The sequence below is a fragment of the Zonotrichia leucophrys genome, chromosome 1 (genome assembly GCF_028769735.1).
Source record: "Zonotrichia leucophrys gambelii isolate GWCS_2022_RI chromosome 1, RI_Zleu_2.0, whole genome shotgun sequence".
NCBI classification, from domain to species: domain Eukaryota; kingdom Metazoa; phylum Chordata; class Aves; order Passeriformes; family Passerellidae; genus Zonotrichia; species Zonotrichia leucophrys.
The window spans coordinates 87,256,110-87,275,059 of NC_088169.1; the positions used below are offsets into that span (position 1 = coordinate 87,256,110).

Genomic DNA, 18,950 nt, shown 5'->3' on the forward strand with positions numbered 1-18,950 from the left:
TTGGACTCTCCAGTCAGTATGGCCATGTCTCTCTTGTACTGAGCAGCCCAGAACTGAAGACAGTGTTCCCAACTATTCACTGTGGTTTTATGAAATTCAAACTCTGAGCCTGTCTCTGCTCTATTTGAACTGAAAGATCATTGCATTACGGGTTTGCCCACTGCTTCCTCTATCTGCAGTAAGAAAACACACAGGTGGGGAGGAAAACAGGTTCCTGGTGGATTATATAATTACACAGCATTAGCTGTATTCCTTTGGCTCCAGAAGTCCAGTTTCTTGACTAGCTTGCTTAAACCTGCCTAATTCCTTCCAACAGAGAGAAGAAGTGGCACAAATGCACACTTTTGGTTCAGTGCAGTCCAAGATTTATTTTCACTGCTGGATTTACAGAAGCTGCAGTTTCATTTCACCCTCTTCTCTCCCACTCATACCACTGGCATGCAAAAGGAGAAGCTGCCACTAGGAGAAATATGTTTATATGTTTCTGTCAGTGATTAGCATGCCTCCTTTCCTCGTCCTTCTGATATCAGACAATGGAGTTGCAGGGAATGAAAATGTAATCTGATACTTAAAAGTGTGGGAAAATGACTAGATCCCCCTCAGAGGTCTGAAGACACCTGTTGTGACAAAGCTTTTATTTGCCTTTATTGGATAAATAAGGGAAAGAGTAGGCCAGGGAATATGTCCCAGGTCTCCTCTGGTCACAAAGAGCAGTAATCCAACACTTGTGGGCTGAGAATAAATCTATACTGAGAGTAATTGGACAACAAACCTGTCCTTGTAAAACACTTTAGTGAGGGTATGGAAAAGGCAAGTCCTTGGTCCTGTATGAGGCTTCAGTTTGCAGGGCAATGATCAACTCATACCGCTGATGAGGTCGTTGTGAGATGAAAAAGCACATGGGATTTATCTAAGTGTTTTCTCACAGATCCACTGAAACAAAACTGCACAGCTGGAGGCATGAAACTGATCTTTTTTCAGGACAGCACAATTTTGCACAGGGCTGTTAGAGTGGACCCTGCAAGAGACATGGAACAGTAGTGAGAATGAAAGAAAATACTGAGATTGTCTCCTGGAGACAAGAAATTAAAAACATCTGCTTTTGAAGGGTGTAGCCCAGAGGAAGAGAAACAACCTGACCTCCAAAAGGCAGCTGTTAGAAAATAAAATGTACAAAAAGAACCTATCTACCTGCCACAGCTAAGTAATTTTGCCATCACAGAACCCAAATCAGACCCAAAATCAGACAAAATTCCCTGCAGTGGCAGTGATAGCCACCAGCATGCGAGTGGCAGGGGTATTTGAATGAAAGTCTCATGGAATGATCACTGCCTTCAAAGAGTTTGTAGGAACAGAAAGCTGGATTTATTCAGGGAACTAAGCCAAGTGCTCAGAGTACTGACCTGTTGACAGTGAGATCTTGGGCAAGTTTTGCTTGCTGGAGAGGCTTTAGAAACTAACTCATTGCCTTAACTGCCATAAAAAGGAAAGGGCCAGGCAAAGTCACCAGATAAAAAAATGTTTTCCCTCATGGAAAACACTGACTTTTGTCCAAATAAAGACTGAGATAAAATTAAAGTTCTGACTTAGGTTGGCACCAGTAGAGCAGGAAAGGGCTGGGTTCTTGCACCCAGTGACACCAGCATTCTACAGAATGGGTGCAAGGTGGCTAAAGCCAGTAAAGCCATTTGTCTTTCTGACCAAGCATCTGTGTGCTGGTGCAGGTAAATAAAGTCCTTGGTCTGAGCAGCTGGAGGGAAGCAGAGAATGAGATACTAATACTTGACCTGCTTTTGACAGGTACATGCCTTTACAAGGTACAGGGCAGTGAAAAGTAAACACTATTGAGCTTAGTGCAGTACGGTAACAGCAAGAAGAAAATCTGCCCAGGAAGAAAGCTCCTGACATCTGGAGGAGGAACTCTGGCTGTTCTGGAACACCAGGCAATCTGAATAAGCACTATTATTTTTAAAACAGAATGAAACTCACCTGGTATCACTTAATACAGAGCCATCCTCCCAAATCCATCCAGAGCTTGTACTGTTCCTCAGTCCAATCCAGAAATGTTCTTCTTGAATATGCTTGAACAGATCCTAGAAATGATGATGAATTACAAAGTGACTAATGAAAACCAGCTTGAAAATTGAGATAAGTAAAGAGAACAGAGAGCAAGATACATCCCCTCATCTCACTGTTCCTTAAGTGACTAACAATACTGCTTCCCCACACCTTCTAATGACAGAGCCAGGAGTCAGATTCAATGATCCTGATGGGTCCCTTCCTACTCTGCATATTCTGTGATTATATGATTCTATGAACTGCACCCCAGTCTCCTGGAATTTCCTGCACAGAGCTTTATGTAGGAAGATATGTTATTAATATTAATATCAACACCCTACTATACAGCTAACTAGCAAGCTAATAAGAAGTATTAACAATTAAAGGTAAAATCAGGGCAAGATAGGGCAGGAAGTGCAGGCACTGACAGATATGTGTAACAAGCCCAGTATGAAAGCTTTTTAAATTTCATACACATTTTCCCCCTATGTGTTTTCAATGTTCATTTCCTTTTAGCTAACTTTTAATCTCTGATTATTGTTAAAAGGTGAAGCCTGCAACAGAAATTCAGCCCTGAAGTCAATTCCCCATCCCCAACCCTCCTCTCTATAAAAAAGACAAAGCCAGGAAACGTAAGTTTGTGTTGTCCACCTTTGCAACCAAAGAACAGCAACCTTTCAGGGGTATGGTTGGGCTCCATCCTTATCTCCTGCTGCCATAAACAAAGCTTCAGAGAAGACATCTTCAGAGAGAAGCATTAACAAATCTGGCTTGGTAAAGTTGTGGGAATAGGAGCAACTTGAGGAATCACTGGAGTGTCGCTGGTGGTTTGGAGATGACTATGTTTCCCAAGCACTTAGAGGTTGAGCAATCACAGCCTTTGCAGTACAAGACATAGATAACTAGAAAAGTCTTGTTTAGATGGGTGAGTCTAAACCCTAACCCTCATCTAACCCTAACCCTATCCCTGAGCAAGGATAATGGTAACCTAGTAGCTGAGATGATGGTAAGAAAGCAGCAGGAGCAGGAAGGTTTTCTTCATGCCGAAGAAATGGGTAATCTGGGGAAGATGCCTATTTCTCAAGGAGACAGGATTTGTCTAAGCAAATCTGAGAGCCTGGTACATACTCCCAGTCAAGCAGAGACCTGGCTTTGTAATCCTCCAGAGCACATCACACAATGCAACTTCTGTCCACGGCCTGGAAGCTGTCCACGTTTATTGGACCTGAGCTAATAAGCCCTGGCTTGAGCAAAACCGGATCAAGGTTTCTGCTCTACTTAAGCAGATGTGCCTCAGCGCCCCAGTAATCAGCACTGCCCCTTTCTCTAGGGACAATACGTGCCCCTGCCCCCAGAGAGCACCTGCAGTGGAACACATGGTTCCTTATTCCACCAGCACAGCTGAGGTATTACAGCAGAGGGAGGAAGTAAGCATTGAAAAGAGACTGAGAAAGGAAGATCTAAGCATGAACCCAGGGAATGGCATGGGTCACTGAGCAGGAGGAGCCGGAGTGCTCACAGGGAGGACAAGTATTGCTTTTGCAAAGGAAGCACTCCTTGAGAGGGGGGACATATCAGTTTGTAGGCAACAAATACAATGATGACTGCTCAGTGCCACTGTAATCATTCACATCAGTCTTATTGGGAATAGCAGAGGAGGTGGAGAGGAACAGTGGAGAAGGCTGTCTCCTACCATCCTTCATAGGGTATTCTGAGTACCTGACAGTGACCCTCATTTCTCCGTTCTCCCCTTTGCTTCTCTGCTTCCTGCAAACTTTGTGATGTGTAACACCACAGTCATAAATCCTTCCTCTCCTTTAAAACCATAATATTGCTGAAGTGATAGCACTGCTTGTATGCCAGTCACTTGGGTATCTGCAAGGAAATGGGAGATCCTCAAAGCCAAAGAAAACCATTACCATCTCCAAGGCATCACTGATCACCAGGAGGTGAGCTCCCTGTGCCCGGCAGGATTCCTGGCTGGAATTCCAGTCCTTCTTCTCCGTGGAGAAGGAGTAGCAGCTCCCTCTGTAGGCCACCCACTCTTGAGGGCAGTGTGGGTGGCAGTCGCCTGTAAAGTCAAAATACTCATATTCTTCTCTACCATTAACCAACAGAAACACTTGTCAGCAAGGACCTACTGAGAAACAACTCATTTGAATAGCTGAAATGCAGAAAACTCAAATCAGGACAAGATTCTGAAAATAATAGTGTAATTTCAAAATCTTACAATAGTCCCATGTTCTCTGATGCTGGTGGCAAGCATGCACACACTCACCTCACCCCCAGGTTTCTACTAAACCTCTCAGATACCAAATAATGGGTATCTAGATACCCATTTCAGATACCCAGCTGGCTATCTGAAAAGAGATCACGCTCTGTGGGTATGGTGTGATCACATCTCAGCTTGGGTGGATGGATTTTAAGCAACTAACAGGAAGCTCCTCCACATAGTCTAGCACCATCTGCATGCCTGCAAATATATTACAGGCCTATTTGTTCTATAGTTTACCACTACATTTACTAGGCAAGTCTACAAAGACTTTTCAATATATTTAACTGTTCTTTGCCACAGGATCTGAAATGGTTTCCTGGAGTCTGCATGAGGAATCTATTCTTCAAAATATTCTGGACAGGCAGTGGGTACATAAGGCTGGTAGAAACCTAGAAGAGCTCCTGGTTTTAACTCCATCCGATGGAGTTTCTGTGGTTAGATGTGTTGCTGCTCCCTTGCTGCTGGTTGCTCATGCTCAGCAGCCCTTTGTGCACTTACTCATCTTCCAAATTAAAGCAATTGCCAAGGAGATGCTCAGTGTGCCAAAACCTATGGCCAAGCCCTTCAGAACTGCTGACCACAGACGGGGAGCTGTAAAAGAGAAAATAAACCATAGTGAACAGAAGCCACATGAAAACTGACTGTGGTTTTACATAGTCCTGGGCATTTCCCTAAGGAACTGCACTATTTAGAGCATCGTGTCTGTATACACTCTGCACATAGTAGACATCACTGTCCCTGCCCAGCCAAACTGGGGCCTCCCCATCAGCCCAGGGCCCCATTTCAGCTGGATTTGGGGCCACCAGTTCCTGTCTGAACTTCCCAGGGGGTACCTTTCTCTACATCAGCCATAGCTCAGCCCCTGCCTGGCCACAGAGCCTGGTGGTCCAGTTTCTGTGGTGGCTGAGCTCAGCAGAGGAAGCACCTACCACAAGTGACCTGGAGCCACCTAGGCACTGTGTGACACCTCCTGCTGGCAGGAGCCTCCCAACAAATCCACTCCTGCCTCAACATTGAAGCTTGGGGTGACAACCAGAGAGCTGCATTGCTACAGCCACCATGTTCCAGCTTACATGTAAAAAGAAATCATAAGATCTTTCCCCCAGCTTTCCCAGCAATAACAACAGGTTTAATCTCAGCATCCTGCTCACAGGCTTAGACACATGGTCACGTTACATCTTCCCAGGATACTCCCAAGGCAGTTCTACATTTTCATCATCCATGGTGGGGCGGTAGGATGGGTGAGCCAGCCTTAAAGACCCTGGGACATCTCCCACACTTTCACCACCACTGTTTGCTGTTCACTGGCTGCCAGTGGCAGAGGGTGAGTCCTTGGGGCAACTTCCACTGTATCCCAGCACAGCTTGCTTTCAAAGGGCTGGTCAGGACTGGCCTGTAGAGGTCTGCTTATGTACAGCACAACGTGGTCACCTCCAGGCTACATGCTGCTTTTCCACTGCCATCTCCTGGATCTGTGTTTGAACCGAGAGGCATTCAGTTTGCATAAAATATTTGAAATTTCAGCACTAAAATCTCTTCTCTCCCAGACAGAAGAGAGGATGACACTTACTGGTACGGATGAGCTCCAGGGGAGTTTGGTTTGCTTTTTTTATTAATCTCAGTACAGCAGCTGCACAGACAACAGCACTCTCTAAGAAGCAGTAAATATGCAGCTAACTTATGTACCACATCCTGATCTTGTGATGTTCCAGCGCCTACTACCCAAACCTAGCAACAAAATCCCCATGGATCTTATGAAATTTGAGGTGCTTCTCTCTTCATCATGTCACGAGACAAAAAGAAACACATTTGATCTCTTAGGCGAGGTTGAAAACAAATGCAGATCACATATGAAGACTATTGTGAGAAAAACAAAGAAAGCCAGTGCTAAAACAGAAGGTTAAGGGAATCCACTTAAAAACACGAATACATTCTTTACACATTGGAAGCTTTGTCCAAATACAGAAAGTAGACCAGATCAGTAAATAAATAAAAATCAATTTATTTTGATCTTGAGCAGTGTGCAGGCTCACTTGTTAAGGCCAGTTTCTCATCTATAGAGACACACTTAGGCCTGTGGTTTTACCTAGAAGAAGTTTCTAAGGTAACAAGGAAGATCATGAGGGAGCGTTGTTGTAAGCATCATTCTTCTGGTATAAAGATCTTTTCTAAGATAGAGGTTTTCTCACGTTTCCTGAAGCTTGTAGGATCTTCTAGCTCTCCCAAACATAATTTTAAAATAGTATCATTTCTTATTTTTTAAAATCGTTATTACATAACATTTTCAGAGACAAAACACAGAAAGACTTTTCAGTTACACCCTACTCCTCAGCTTCACACAAAGGAAAAGCAGGAGAACTGAAGGACTTGGACTGGGTCTGGAACTTAAACTTGATTCTGCTCTCTATTTCTCTTGTTTGTATCCCTGGCAGCTTGGGTTTTGTCATCAGATTAGGCCTCAAGAGAATTCAATCAGCCCAAGGTTAAGGGGTAGGGTGGAGATTTTTCTCGGCAGATTACAACTGAAAACTTGGCAAAAGTGGATAAACATCTGATGAAATATAATTCCTGGTTCTGAGATCACATCGGTACTTTTCTTTTCTGTCCTTTCTTGCCTCTCCAAAGAAGCTGTCTCCTGCATCCTTCTGATCACTCTTAGATTTTAGGGAAAACTGCCAAGACAAGGCAACCAGGATGGCAGTCTTTGAAACAGTTAATCTTTAAATGTCATCACCTGGCAATGAAGAGACCAGTTCACTCTCTATTGTTTCAAACCAGCTGCAGAAAAAAGGGAATGATTCATCATCAAAACAAAATCCCAGGGCACCTCCACAAGCCCAGCAGTGGGAGAGTCACTAAAGTTCATAAAAATGAAAAAAATATGGCATTAGATAATTTTGGAAGGAAAAAAAAAAAAAAACCAAAGTGAAGAGGGAAAACAGGAAGTGTTTGAGGTGAATTTATGCTTCACTTGAACTGCAGAGATCAATCCAGAGAAGTGGAATAAAGTATTTCACAAATCAGGATTTTTACCAGCTGCAAAAGGAGCCCCTGCAGTTCACACTTTTTTAAACAAGTTCGATGGTTTCTGCGTGAACCTCAGTCCCTGAACTACATGTGAAGCTCTTGTAGAAGTGGATGGGAGAAGTACCTAAGATGAGTTTGAAACAGGAGGAAAATCTGAATGGAGCATCCAGAAATATTTCCATGTAGTTGTCTGATGAATTGTGGAAGAGTCTGTCAAAGGGGGTAAGTGGATTGGTGGACATTTAATGTAAATATCCAATGTTATTGCTTTCTCTTTACAAAACATCCCAACAAGTCTCTCGGTGCTCTGGAGAAATGACTCTGATCCTCTCCATTCATTTGCAAGCAACATGACCCAATATTTTTAGGTTTGTGAGTCCAGATTCAGTTCCAAAACTGAAAGCTGTTAGCATTTTACAATTCAACTCTTTAGGACAATCTGAAGAATATCACGGCACTGTCCCAAACAGCTCCCTTCAGCTCCTGCCTACCTCAGTATGGGAGCAGCATGACTACCTAGAGCCAAGGAGGAGAATTTGAGATACAAGGATTCTGTTCCTGGCTGTGGCACAGACCTGGTTATTGCTCTTACTACAAGCACACTTCACAGGCCAAGTGACTGCAGTACTGACATTCTGGTAGTGCCACATATCTAAGGCTCTCTGGAAGCCAAACAGAAGAAACAACCAGGGAAAGTTTTCATTTTTGAGAAGTAGCAGCAAAACTTGTTGGTTTGAGCAGAGGACTGATTTACACACCTGTGATACAGTGCCTACAAAGTCAGCAAGGGAAAAATACCTGAGAGCACATCTCTCGGAAGTGATGGAGGCAGGAACAGAGTTGAACATAAAGACCTTCAAAAGAAAGGTACTTAAAGTGAGCTCCTTAGGGATCTCTTTCATGCTGAAGAAAGCTGAGAAATAATCGAATAATATGCACAAGAAGTGTGTTCAAGTATCAGCTTTCTTATTTTTGGTTGTCTGACCATAGCTTAAAAAGATGAGGTTCCATAAAAGAATGTGGAGAGATGTTAAAAAGAAAAATGCAAACATCTAAAGAGGGCATTGGTTAATCTCCTTTCAACAGGGTGGAGGTGAACAGGAATGGCAGGGAATGAAAGGATGTTACCGTGTTTTCTGATGCAACAGAAAACATAATTTCTGGTGAAAACATATGCAAAAGCAAGACTGCCTTCCAAACAGATGAAGTGTGAGTACCAGATAGGAACTGGGGAGTTTCTGTTCTGGCTTTGTTTCCTTAGTGAAACAAGTGACCAGACAGCAGTAAACACCTTAGGTATACAAAATTATTCTGATCAGGGTAAAGAAATCTTGTATCCCACAGTGAGAATTACTTTTGCTGTAACACCTCTGAGAATTTAAAGTCAACTATTAGTGTTGCAGTCAACACAACAGAACTCATCTAAAGCTCACTGGCATTTCATAGAATTATCTGAGCTGGAAAGGACCCTAAAGCTCATCTAGTTCCAACAACTCCACCTTTTTGCATGAAGGAAATGCTTACAAAGAAGGATCGCCAATGCAAAGTTTGACCCTTTGGAGGTGGTATTTCTACACTAAGCTGTCAGAGGAATTGTTTGGTGCGACATCTGCAAGTCTAATCAGGGAAATGGAGAGGAAATAAGGAAAGTAAAAGTTTAAGGAAAGCACTAAGAAAATTTTCCTGATAGTAAAGTCCTCTGAAGAACTGTTTCACAGCAAAAGCTGAAAATTTGCTCCCTGGGAGGTATGTAACACTAGAACACAGAAAACAGCAAAAAATCACAAGAGAATCCTGCATAGCCCCACAGGAGAGAGGCTGGATGATCTCATATGCTTTCTCTGTCTCTGATCTCTGATTAGCATGTGCCTCTAATTTATCTGTATTCGCATCTTGCCTGCCCTTCAAAGAACTATTGCTCACAACCTCTTGCTGCTGACAAGCAGACAACTTTAAACCAGTTTTGAAGAAAAGGATGCCTGGGTTGAATGCCCAGTAGACACTGAAGGAGGTCGGTGAGAGGGAGGGGAAAAATGCTGGGTCTCTATAACTCATCAGCTTTAATCACATCAAAATATCCACAGTAATTTTAGAACCAAAGCAACAGCTCTCTAAGCTGGCACTCAGAATCAGTTGCCAGTTCAGAGTGTTTCTGTTAAATCTTGCTTTCACTCAAAGTAAAATTTTTGGTTGTCCTACCTGATCCATCTTTCCTCACCTCTTTTCTCCTGTGGAGCTTTGGGCCTTGGAGGAGGAGTCTGAGAGAATCTGACAGAAGTATACGTTACCTCCTCGCTCTCATCAACTGCAGAAATTTCTGATCTGCTTGCCTCCATGCCAAAGCAAGGAGTGTGCACAAAAGGAGGTTTCGATCAGGCTGTTGAACAACAGGGCTGTGAAACAGGAAGCCTGAGGCTATATTCAGAAGACAAGAAATATGAAGCTGCTACCTCTATCTCCAGCTGCTAAGATAACCAAATTTACAACAGAATGGAGAGCAGCGGAACTGCAGCAGCTTTCATTTTCTAACCTGATGGAGGATGTCTCAAGAACACCTGCTAATGGAAAAGGTGATTAATCACAAAGTTCAGGGGTACTCTAATTGTTGCCAATGCAAAAGGGTGTGGTTACCCGGATGCAGGAATTGAGAGGATTTGTGCTGCTCTGAGGAGCTCCCTTCAGGGCAGAGGCAGCAGGATGGTGACAGCACAAGGCAAAAAAGATCAATAGTGAGAGTACAAGGTAAAAAGTGGGATAAAGCAATGGATATGGCAAACTGGCAGCCCATCTGGTGTGAGACAGGATGTAGATGTGGACAGCATGGGTTTGAAAAGGAAGCTTTGTGAGCTTTGGACAGTTACACTTCAAACTGGGAACTGTCTATACCCAATACCAGTGTGACTGTGCTTGAGACACAAAGCAGGCCCTGAGAGCTGGCATTCCTCAAGTCCCTCCAAGTCAACATCTCAGCTGCATCTGTACAAGGGAGACAGGGACATACTGAGGAGAATCTACCAAAGGGGCACAAAGAGGATAAAGGGACCAGACCTTCTGTCCTGGGAGGAAAGACTGAGAGCTCTGGTAGTGTTTGGCCTGGAGAAAAGACTTCTTGGTTAGGATCCAATTAATGTGTATAAATACCTGAAGGGAGGGTACAAGAAGAGCGAAACTCTTCAGTGGTGCCCAGTGACAGGACAAGAGGCCATGAGCACAAACTGAAAGACAGAAGGTGTTGCCTCTGAACATCGGGAGACACTTTTTTACTCTGAGGGTGGCTGAAAACTGACATAGGTTGGCCAGAGAAGTTGTGGTGTGTCCCTCAATGGAGAGTGGCCTGGACACAGTCCTGGGTTGTAGGTGGATCAGGTTGTAGGTGGCCTGGCTTGAGCATGGGGTGGGACCAGATGACCTTGAAAGGTCCCTTCCCAACTGAACCATTTAGTGATTCTGTGGTCAGCAACAACAGGAAAGGCTACTTTTCTTTTGAAGCATTGACCATTGATGAGAAGAGTTCAAGTTGTGCCAGGGGAGGTTTAGATTGAATACTGGCAAAAATTTATTCACCATCTCAAGCACTGGGACAGGCTGCACAGGGAAGTGGTTGAGTCACCATCCCTGAAAGTATTTTAAAAAGATGCAGATGTGGAGCTTAGGGACATGGTTTAGTGCTGAGCTTGCCAGGGTCAGGTTAATGGTTGAACTCAATGATCTCCACGGTCTTTTCCAACCTAAAAGATTCTGTGACTCTGTGGTGGGGAGTACAGATGTTTCCAGCACCCTGAGAAATCTCTTAGCTGCATGGTTGGCTGGTTTTTGTTTTAATCCACATTCTGATCCCTTCCCTTTCATGCTTAGAATGGGTATATTGGTCAGGCTCAGCCTGCACTTCTTCAGCACAGTATCCTACAGTTAATTTCCAATAATTGTTTGGGCATGCTCAACAAAGGAGTTGCGATGACTGCTACCTCCAACAGGGATGATTGTTCCCCCTTCTGGTGGCATGTTCTAAATTCAAGAAATGATTGCACGGGATGATGCTTACCTGACACTGAGTGGCCAATTTGTTACAATGCACATGCTGGGGAAGGGATTGGATATTTCTGCAAATTTCTTCACTTGCCTCTAAGGGTGGCATATTGCACCCACAAGATTCCTTCTAATCCTAGGTGGGGCCTGTGGACAGCAGGATAGGGAATGTGTGCTTGAAAGGATGGGGAAGGCATAAGACAGCAAAGCAAGATGAGAGGCAGATCTCTCCTAAATGCTTCAAATCAATAATAGAGAAGTCTAAAGAGAGCTCTCAAGCTCAGAGAATTTGCTATACTAACAAGGGAGTTTAGCTGGCAATACAGTCCATATAGCTGAAAAGTAACTAAGAGGACTCAGACACAGCTTAAGTGTCCAGATCTGATTTTGTGTTTCTTTGGTAGATTCTCTCCAGTATGTCCATGTTCTCTCATACTTTGGAATAAAGGTGTTTCTCCCAGTTCCTGCCAGTTTTGTCACTTTTTAAGTGCCTGGGCTGCCTGCTGGCCCAGAGTGACTACAAAGACAGAACTTTTTGTGAAGAACTGGAGAAGTGAAAGCTGGTGGGAAAGAATTAAGAGCTCTGTTTTAATGTGGTTTACCTTTTTTTTCTTCTAATATCAGCAGGACAGGAAGTGGAGTGGGAGGGATCACACTGCTGAAGGTGTGAAGGCAACTCTCAGTTATTAAGTAAGTGTGAATAAATAAATCTGACTAATGCAGCTGTGCCATACTGTCAGTGTGGGGTCACAGCAGGACTAAACTGATCAGTTTTCCAGGAATCAGCAGCACTTCTTCCCTAGCTCTTCACTGCTGAAGCAGCATACCGGAGAGAGACCCTCCCAAATTTCTCTTAGACAGGTACCTTTTCCAGCATGTTGGTACATTCACTAACTGCAGCATTTCTTTCTTAACTAGAGGATGCAAAAGCCTCAGAACTCTGGCAAAGAACATCTGTCCCTTCCAGTAACAGACTCCTGGAAAGTGGATGTGCTCTGGGAACACATCATAAGGAGAGAGATGTCCTTTGAACAGGCTAGTCTCACATCTCACGTTTATAGCTTTATTAATGACATCCAAGATGCTCACTACACTAACTTTGTGTGCTAGACCTGGAATTCCTCTACAGTGGCAAAATCTGCAGGAGTTGGGGGAAGCACCTTTATTCCAAAGAATAACAACAAAACATGGAGAGAATCCACCAGAGACACAAAGCAGGGACAAAATCAGAAGGATCGAGGCCACAAAGCAGTTTCGTGAAGCGGTCGAGACGCCTTGCTTCTGCAACACAAGTCACTCTGGAGGCACCTGCTGGGTGGGAATGGCAAAGCCCAGCGACAGAGGGACTGCTGCGGCAGCGGGAGCGAGGGAAGGGCGAGGCCCAGAAGCCTTTCACCCCTGCCAATGCGGCCGCCTGCCTGCGGCTGCTGCGAACCCGCGCGGGGCACAGGAGAGGGGAGAGCGCGACGCCAGCGAGGGACAGTCACAGAGCACTTGGTGAGTTGATGAGCAGCCCGGAGCCCGGCGATCCCGATCCCGATCGCGGTCCCGGTCCCCATCCGCATCCGCATCCCGGGGAGCTGCTCCCCGCGGCCTCGGCATCGCAAGGGCGGCTCGCTCCGCGCCGTGAGAACTCCTCCTCTCTGCCTGCCCTCGTCGTTCATTGGCAGAAAAGCAAGCGGGGGCGGGGCCCCCGCGCTGAGGCTCACCGCCCATTGGCTGATGAAGAGGAAGTGGGCGTGTCCCGCTGCGCCTCCGGCCCTGCCCGCCTTTCCCCCGCCGCGCTTCATTCGCTCCGCTGCGCTCCTGGGCGGGCGATCCCGGCCGCTCCCGCGCTCCCATTGGCGCCAGGCTCCAGTTCCGCCACGCTCTTCCCGGCTTCCGGCTGGCGGGGCGGGCGAGGGAGCCGGTCGGGACGCGGAGGAGGCCGGTGCCGCCTGTGCCTGTGGTCCCCGGGCCGCCCAGCATGGGATGCGCCTGAGCAGCGGGTCTCTCTTCCCTGTGGGCGGCGGCGCCTGGTCCCGGGGCGGCCGCAGGTGGGTGCGCGGCGCTGGGGACGTGGGGAGCGGGCACAGCGAGGCCGCGGGGCGAAGCCACGCTCCGTCCCGGGCGGGTCTGGGCAGCGGCCCCCGGCTGGAGGAGCCCGGCCGGGCCGCTCCCAGCGCAGCCAGCACGTTCCCGGGGGAAGCCGTGCCCGGGGCTGAGGGCAGGTCCTGCTCTTGGCCTGAGGAGAGAGCAGTCACGAGCCCTCGTGTCACGGGCTTCCTCATTTCGGTGACCGCGCACTGGAAGAGATTGCCCGTGGAGGCTGTGGAGTCTCCCTCACTGGAGATATTCCAGAACCGTCTGGGCACATGTGCTCCAGGAGGACCCTGCTTGAGCAGGGAAGTTGGACCGAGTGACCCACTTTGGTCCCTTCCAGCCTTACCCATTCCGTGATTTCTGCGTTCCTAGCCTTCTTTGGGTGCCCCATGGCGAGCAGAGCCCCCGCTCAGCAGCCGTGAGCTGTGGCGGGGGGCTCCGGGGACTCTGGGGAAATCATTCGCTTCTCTCAGACGGGCTCTGTGCCCGCCTGCAGCCAGGTGCTTCTTTAATGGAGGGCCTGCCTTCCACCAGCGACTGGAGCTTTACCAAAATCTGCGGCACAAGAAGCAGAGGGAGATCTGTTGCACTGCTTTGTTTGGCTGGTGCCATCATTGAATGTTTCATTTGTGATTTTAGCATGAACCTGAAAGCCAAATCTCATAGATTATTATTATTACTATTATTAATTATTACTGTTATTATCTTCATTACTGCCTTGTTAATTGGATCTTGCATACGATGACTTGCTTTCCTCCTTTCTGGTGGAAACTGGGAAGGAAGGGAAGGAAGAAACTGCTCTGTGAAGTTGCAGTTTAGCATTATTAATGTCTTTCAGATTTTCAGTTAAAGGAGTACTGAAAAGATCATTATAAAGATTAAGGCACTTGAACAAACAGAGCCTGACTAATCACAGTGGCTCTTCCCTGTGCACTCTTTACACGAGAGCTGTGAAGATGATTGATTAGAGGCCTCATAAATAATTTTCTGCTGACTGGCTTCTCAGTGCAATGCCATAACAAACAGTGGATTATGCCTGAAATTTACTCCAGCGTTCAGTCTGCTGGACTCTGCTCTGGCAGCTAATTAACGTGCTCAGCAGCACAACTTTCTGTGGTCTCAAGGCAAATTCAGAAGAGAGCCCCAAATCGGCCCAGTGAATTGTCTTTGGCTGCACAGGAGATTCATATTTAGTGTCTCCTGGGAACTCTGAGTTGTTTCTAGATTTCAACTTCTCCTTTTTGCAGTCAGGACTGAGGAAGTGGCTAATCATTGACTCCATGACCCTGAAGTTAGTTTGCAGGATGCTGCAACAAATCCTTTCTGAAGTTAATCCTGTGTTCCCTGTGGCATGTGTCCAGGATGTCAGCACCTTGCCATACCTCTGCCTTGCTGCTGGTCTTTGTGGCCCTGGCTATAGCAGGGGCCGAGCAGTCAGAAGAGAGGAGCTGTGATGTGGTTGGTGATGAGAGCAGTGAGTCACAGATGGAGAGAGCCCTGCTGAAGAAACTGGAGCCCCTGAGCCACATGAGGTACAGCACAACACCCTGCAGGCCTTGGGGCTGCATAGTGGGCAGCAAGGAAGGGAGGGTTTGGGTCAGGCTGCAGAATGGACTCTGGTGGGCTTCCTGCTCTGGAGTGCCCACTGCTGTGAGTGTTCTTTGTAAGCCAATGGGCTGTCTTTTCTGTCTTCCTGCTGCAGGTTTAACGTGACTGTGGATAAGGGCAAAACAGAAAACTACATCTACCATTTCAGGGTATGCAGGGAGGTCAACAGCACCTCACATGACTTTGGTGGCCTGGTGCAAACAAATAAAGAGAGTGGAAAGACCACGGTGATAGGAAGAATCAATGAGACCCAGGTCTTCAATGGAAGTACGGTTCCACTCAATACTTGGCTTACTCAGTAGCTGCCTTTCGCCTCCTGATGTGGATCTGCAGCCTGTATTGTTTCTCTCCTGGCAGGTGACTGGATCATGCTGATTTATAAAGGAGGTGATTCATACGGCAGGCACTGCAGTGGTGAGAAGAGGCGAGCTGTGATAATGATTTCTTGCAAGCGGGGAGTGACAGCGGTGAGTGACACCTGGGGTGAGAGAGCACCGGGGGCTGCCAGACCAGTGGCTGGTTGTGAGCAGAGGGGGCAGTGAGCTGGCCTCCAGTGTCTGGTGCCCAGCTGCACCAACAGTGATAAAACTGTCTCCTGGTGAAGTTCAGTGTGCCTGGGCACGTTTTCACATGACTTCACTTTTCCCAAATTGCAGAGTTCATTCAGCATTATTTCTGAAGAGCGGGAAAAGGAGCAGGAGTGTTTCTACCTCTTTGAAATGGACAGCAGTGTTGCTTGTCCAGCTGAGAATTCCCACCTCAGTGTTGGCTCCATTCTGCTGATCACGTGAGTCATTTGAAGAGCTGTTTGTGCCTGAGTCATAATCTCCGGTGCTATTTAGAAATGTAGCAAATGCTATAGTAAGACTAAATTACTGCAGTGTACCTTCCCACAGCCACCATTAGATGTTACTATGCCTCTGAGCTTTTTTGGACCAAAGCTCTTGCTCAAGGCGTGATGCTGGCTGGTCTGTTCCCAGTAAACGTTTTCCTTCATAGCTTACAGACAAGTGCACTGAAGCATGAGAGATTTGACTTCCTAAAATTATGTGATGGCTCTTTGCCAGAGCTGGGAACTCAGACCGGGAGTCTTGACTCATTTTCTGTGTTTGTGCTTAGAGGCACTACTTCACATAATGCTGCTAAAAGATTTATACAAGCAGATTGATAACTTGGGGACCTTTTATGGTCTGGTTTCTGTTTACAGCTCTGTTCTTGAGTGGTGCAAGCATTGTTCCAATGATAATGTGACACAGGTAGCTGGCTCAGAAGAGATTTTCTATAGGATTTCCTCAGCTTTGATTTTCTTTTTTTTTTTTTTTTTAATTCTGCCTTTTAGGTTTGTGTCACTGATTGCAGTCTACATCATTGGTGGGTTCCTCTACCAGCGCCTCATTGTGGGAGCAAAGGGCATGGAGCAGATTCCTCACTTTGCCTTCTGGCAAGATCTGGGCAATTTGGTGGCAGTGAGTAAAAATTCTTATGTATTCTCAGCCTGGCCCATGTTAGGAGAAAAAGGCATTGACTCTGTGGCTTGGGTAGACCTACCACCAAGGTGGAGCACTTTGAAGCAGGAGAAGAGGGTGTCTGTTTCGTTTTTCTTGAGTATGCCATTTTTTAATCCATGCTGAGACCAATTCCCTGCCTCTTTCCTGCAACTGCTCCTTAACAAACTAGAACACCTGCTCCTCAGGAGTTAACACTTTCCAGGTAGAAATGTTCACCTGGGGACTCTGAAATGCTTACTTCTGACTGTGAAATCCTTCCTTGGTCATTGTAGGCAGTGCTATTTATTCTTCATAATTGCCTTGGCCTGATGTTGCGGCATAACTGTCCAGAGCTTTTAAGACTGAGTAGGATGTTTTTAATTCCAAGGTTTGGGGAGATGTTTCAGGTAGCACAAGGATAGGCATAATCCCTTAGCGAAAGAGAAATGGCAGGAGCTGCTTTGGTTTGGTGTGGATGCTGAGTCAATTGCAAACAGTCTGATGCTGGTGCTGTGTCCTGTGCTTGTAGGATGGCTGTGACTTTGTGTGCCGATCCAAGCCTCGGAACGCGCCAGCCGCGTACCGCGGCGTGGGGGACGACCAGCTGGGAGAGGAGTCAGAAGAACGGGATGACCACTTGCTGCCCATGTGATAGGCTTTCCACACCAAGATCTTTTCTCCCCATCTCCCCAGTGCTTGTTTAGCCAGGTGCCTCCCAGCCAGTTCTCCTTCTCTCACTTCTGATTTTCTTTACACTGTTTGCTTCCGCTGTCTCCGGTGTCAAGTCCCATGGATGCCTCTGGATGTGAACAGCACTGGTTCCTAATGGCATGTCTTATAAATATAATGCTGGGTTGGGTTTTAAAAGTGCAGCAGAGCCCAGGGGAGAAGTGTTGGCAGTTGAGCAGAAAACAGCAATATGAGTGTTCAGCACTGAGCAGGAATGGGAGATGAATCACTAAGAGGAAAAATAGGGGCATGGATGGGTGCAGAAAGGGAAAAAGGCTATGGGTTAAAACAGCTGACACTGTAAAAGGGATATTCTGTGTCTTTTTATTTTTTTCCCTAGGATTTACAGGATCTGTAAGACACTGGAATTATTTTTCTCTGAATGCATTTTCAGCTTTTCTAGCTTCTGCGCTGTTATACAATTTCTGGCAGCATAACTGGCACGGAGTGCTCTATGCCAGACTCTGGGGGTGAACAGGCATTGGCACCTCTGCAATCTTTTGTTTCCCTAATGGCAGTGGTGTGAACTTCTCAACAGTTTCCTTCAACAGCTGTGCAAGGATGCATGCCATCCTCTCAGAATGGAGAGGGACAATGCTGAAAAACCATAGGAGTTAAATGGAGTCAAAACATTTACTTCAGTCAAAGTATTGACTCAGTCTTCTCAATCAGTGAGAAGCAAAAGGTAAAGATGTGCTGCTAAGGAGAAGGAACATTGCTGAAACTGAAAATGACATCAAGACAAAATGAGACAGGTAGCTGCCACTTGAGTTCTGACACAGGCTTCCTGAGGTGACTGCCCACACACCTCAGTCACTGTCAGCATTGTGATTTCACGCTCCCCAGAAGTTCCTTGTTTTGCAGAGGGTTTCCCTATGAAGCCGTCAGAATTTATTTTTATATCAAAGGAACCATGGAAGTCCTGGCTAAGAATGCTAACACACTGAGAACTACATAAGGGACTCTTACATGGTCAGCTTTCATAAATCACTGTTCCCTTAAGCATGGTGCAAGCCAGTCTTATGACACTTGCCCTGTGCAGATGGTACTTAACATACATGCCACTGGCTGGGAGTGAGAAAGACCCTCTCTTTGGGCCCTGGTGAAAAGCAGGTACACTTGAGTTGTAGACCTAATGGGAACCTTCAGGAACTTCACACCTTGATTCTAAATTGCTTTTTATTTGAGAGGCTAGACTGAGCAATCCCATTGTACCCCACTGTGTGGACTGGCTGACAACTGCCCTCAGTCTGGGGGGCAGAGACTGAATAAGCAAGCCACCACTGTGTTAACAGCAGAGTACAGACAAGGTTTATGTATTTTTAAGAAACTGAGAGAAAAGGGGTAGCCCTGCTTTCTTTCTGGGTTTGGAGTGGGCGAGCAATTCCTGCTTTCTTTGACTTTTGTTACAGTCTCAATCTTTCTCACAACATGGGAAAAATAGGAAGTCAGTAAGTCCGTTACTGTTTTCATGGTGGTGTCTTAAGGTAATTTTTTTTTGTACAAAACACAACTTTCAAAAATAAAGTGACCAAAAAAACCTGGTGAAGTGTTGTACTAATGTAGCAAGATCTTGCTTTGGTGCCAGAGCACCTTTTTTCTCACCCAAAAGTCAAGGGTCCTTAGTGTATGGTGCCTTGTGCCTGAACCCTTGCCCG

The 18,950-nt window shown here is 46.2% G+C and overlaps 2 protein-coding genes across 2 annotated transcripts; one reads left to right on the top strand and one right to left on the bottom strand.

Annotated features, from left to right (window-relative positions):
* Positions 1-348: 348 nt before the first annotated feature.
* On the bottom strand, positions 349-9,704 carry KLRG1 (killer cell lectin like receptor G1). Its single transcript, XM_064702271.1, has 5 exons — positions 9,579-9,704; positions 4,832-4,924; positions 3,978-4,129; positions 1,990-2,093; positions 349-1,018 (listed from the first exon to the last, which is right to left on the bottom strand). The coding sequence occupies exons 1-5, from the start codon at positions 9,694-9,696 to the stop codon at positions 907-909; spliced, it is 579 nt and encodes a 192-aa protein (XP_064558341.1). The 5' UTR covers positions 9,697-9,704; the 3' UTR covers positions 349-906.
* A 3,458-nt stretch (positions 9,705-13,162) lies between these two features.
* On the top strand, positions 13,163-18,836 carry M6PR (mannose-6-phosphate receptor, cation dependent). Its single transcript, XM_064720766.1, has 7 exons — positions 13,163-13,422; positions 14,830-15,000; positions 15,171-15,343; positions 15,434-15,543; positions 15,733-15,863; positions 16,416-16,542; positions 17,093-18,836. Exons 1-7 carry the CDS (start codon positions 13,358-13,360, stop codon positions 17,213-17,215), a joined length of 900 nt encoding a protein of 299 aa, XP_064576836.1. The 5' UTR covers positions 13,163-13,357; the 3' UTR covers positions 17,216-18,836.
* Positions 18,837-18,950: the final 114 nt, after the last annotated feature.

Excerpts from the sequence above, each read along its gene's own strand:
- M6PR (XM_064720766.1), top strand. The coding sequence starts at position 13,358 with ATGCGCCTGAGCAGCGGGTCTCTCTTCCCTGTGGGCGGCGGCGCCTGG. Across the intron at positions 15,001-15,170 it reads GAGCCCCTGAGCCACATGAG|GTTTAACGTGACTGTGGATA; the intron begins GTACAGCACAAC and ends TTCCTGCTGCAG. Across the intron at positions 16,543-17,092 it reads ATCTGGGCAATTTGGTGGCA|GATGGCTGTGACTTTGTGTG; the intron begins GTGAGTAAAAAT and ends CTGTGCTTGTAG.
- KLRG1 (XM_064702271.1), bottom strand. The coding sequence starts at position 9,696 with ATGGAGGCAAGCAGATCAGAAATTTCTGCAGTTGATGAGAGCGAGGAG. Across the intron at positions 4,130-4,831 it reads TGCTTTAATTTGGAAGATGA|GCGACTGCCACCCACACTGC; the intron begins GTAAGTGCACAA and ends TTGACTTTACAG. Across the intron at positions 2,094-3,977 it reads TCAGTGATGCCTTGGAGATG|GATCTGTTCAAGCATATTCA; the intron begins GTAATGGTTTTC and ends CATCATTTCTAG.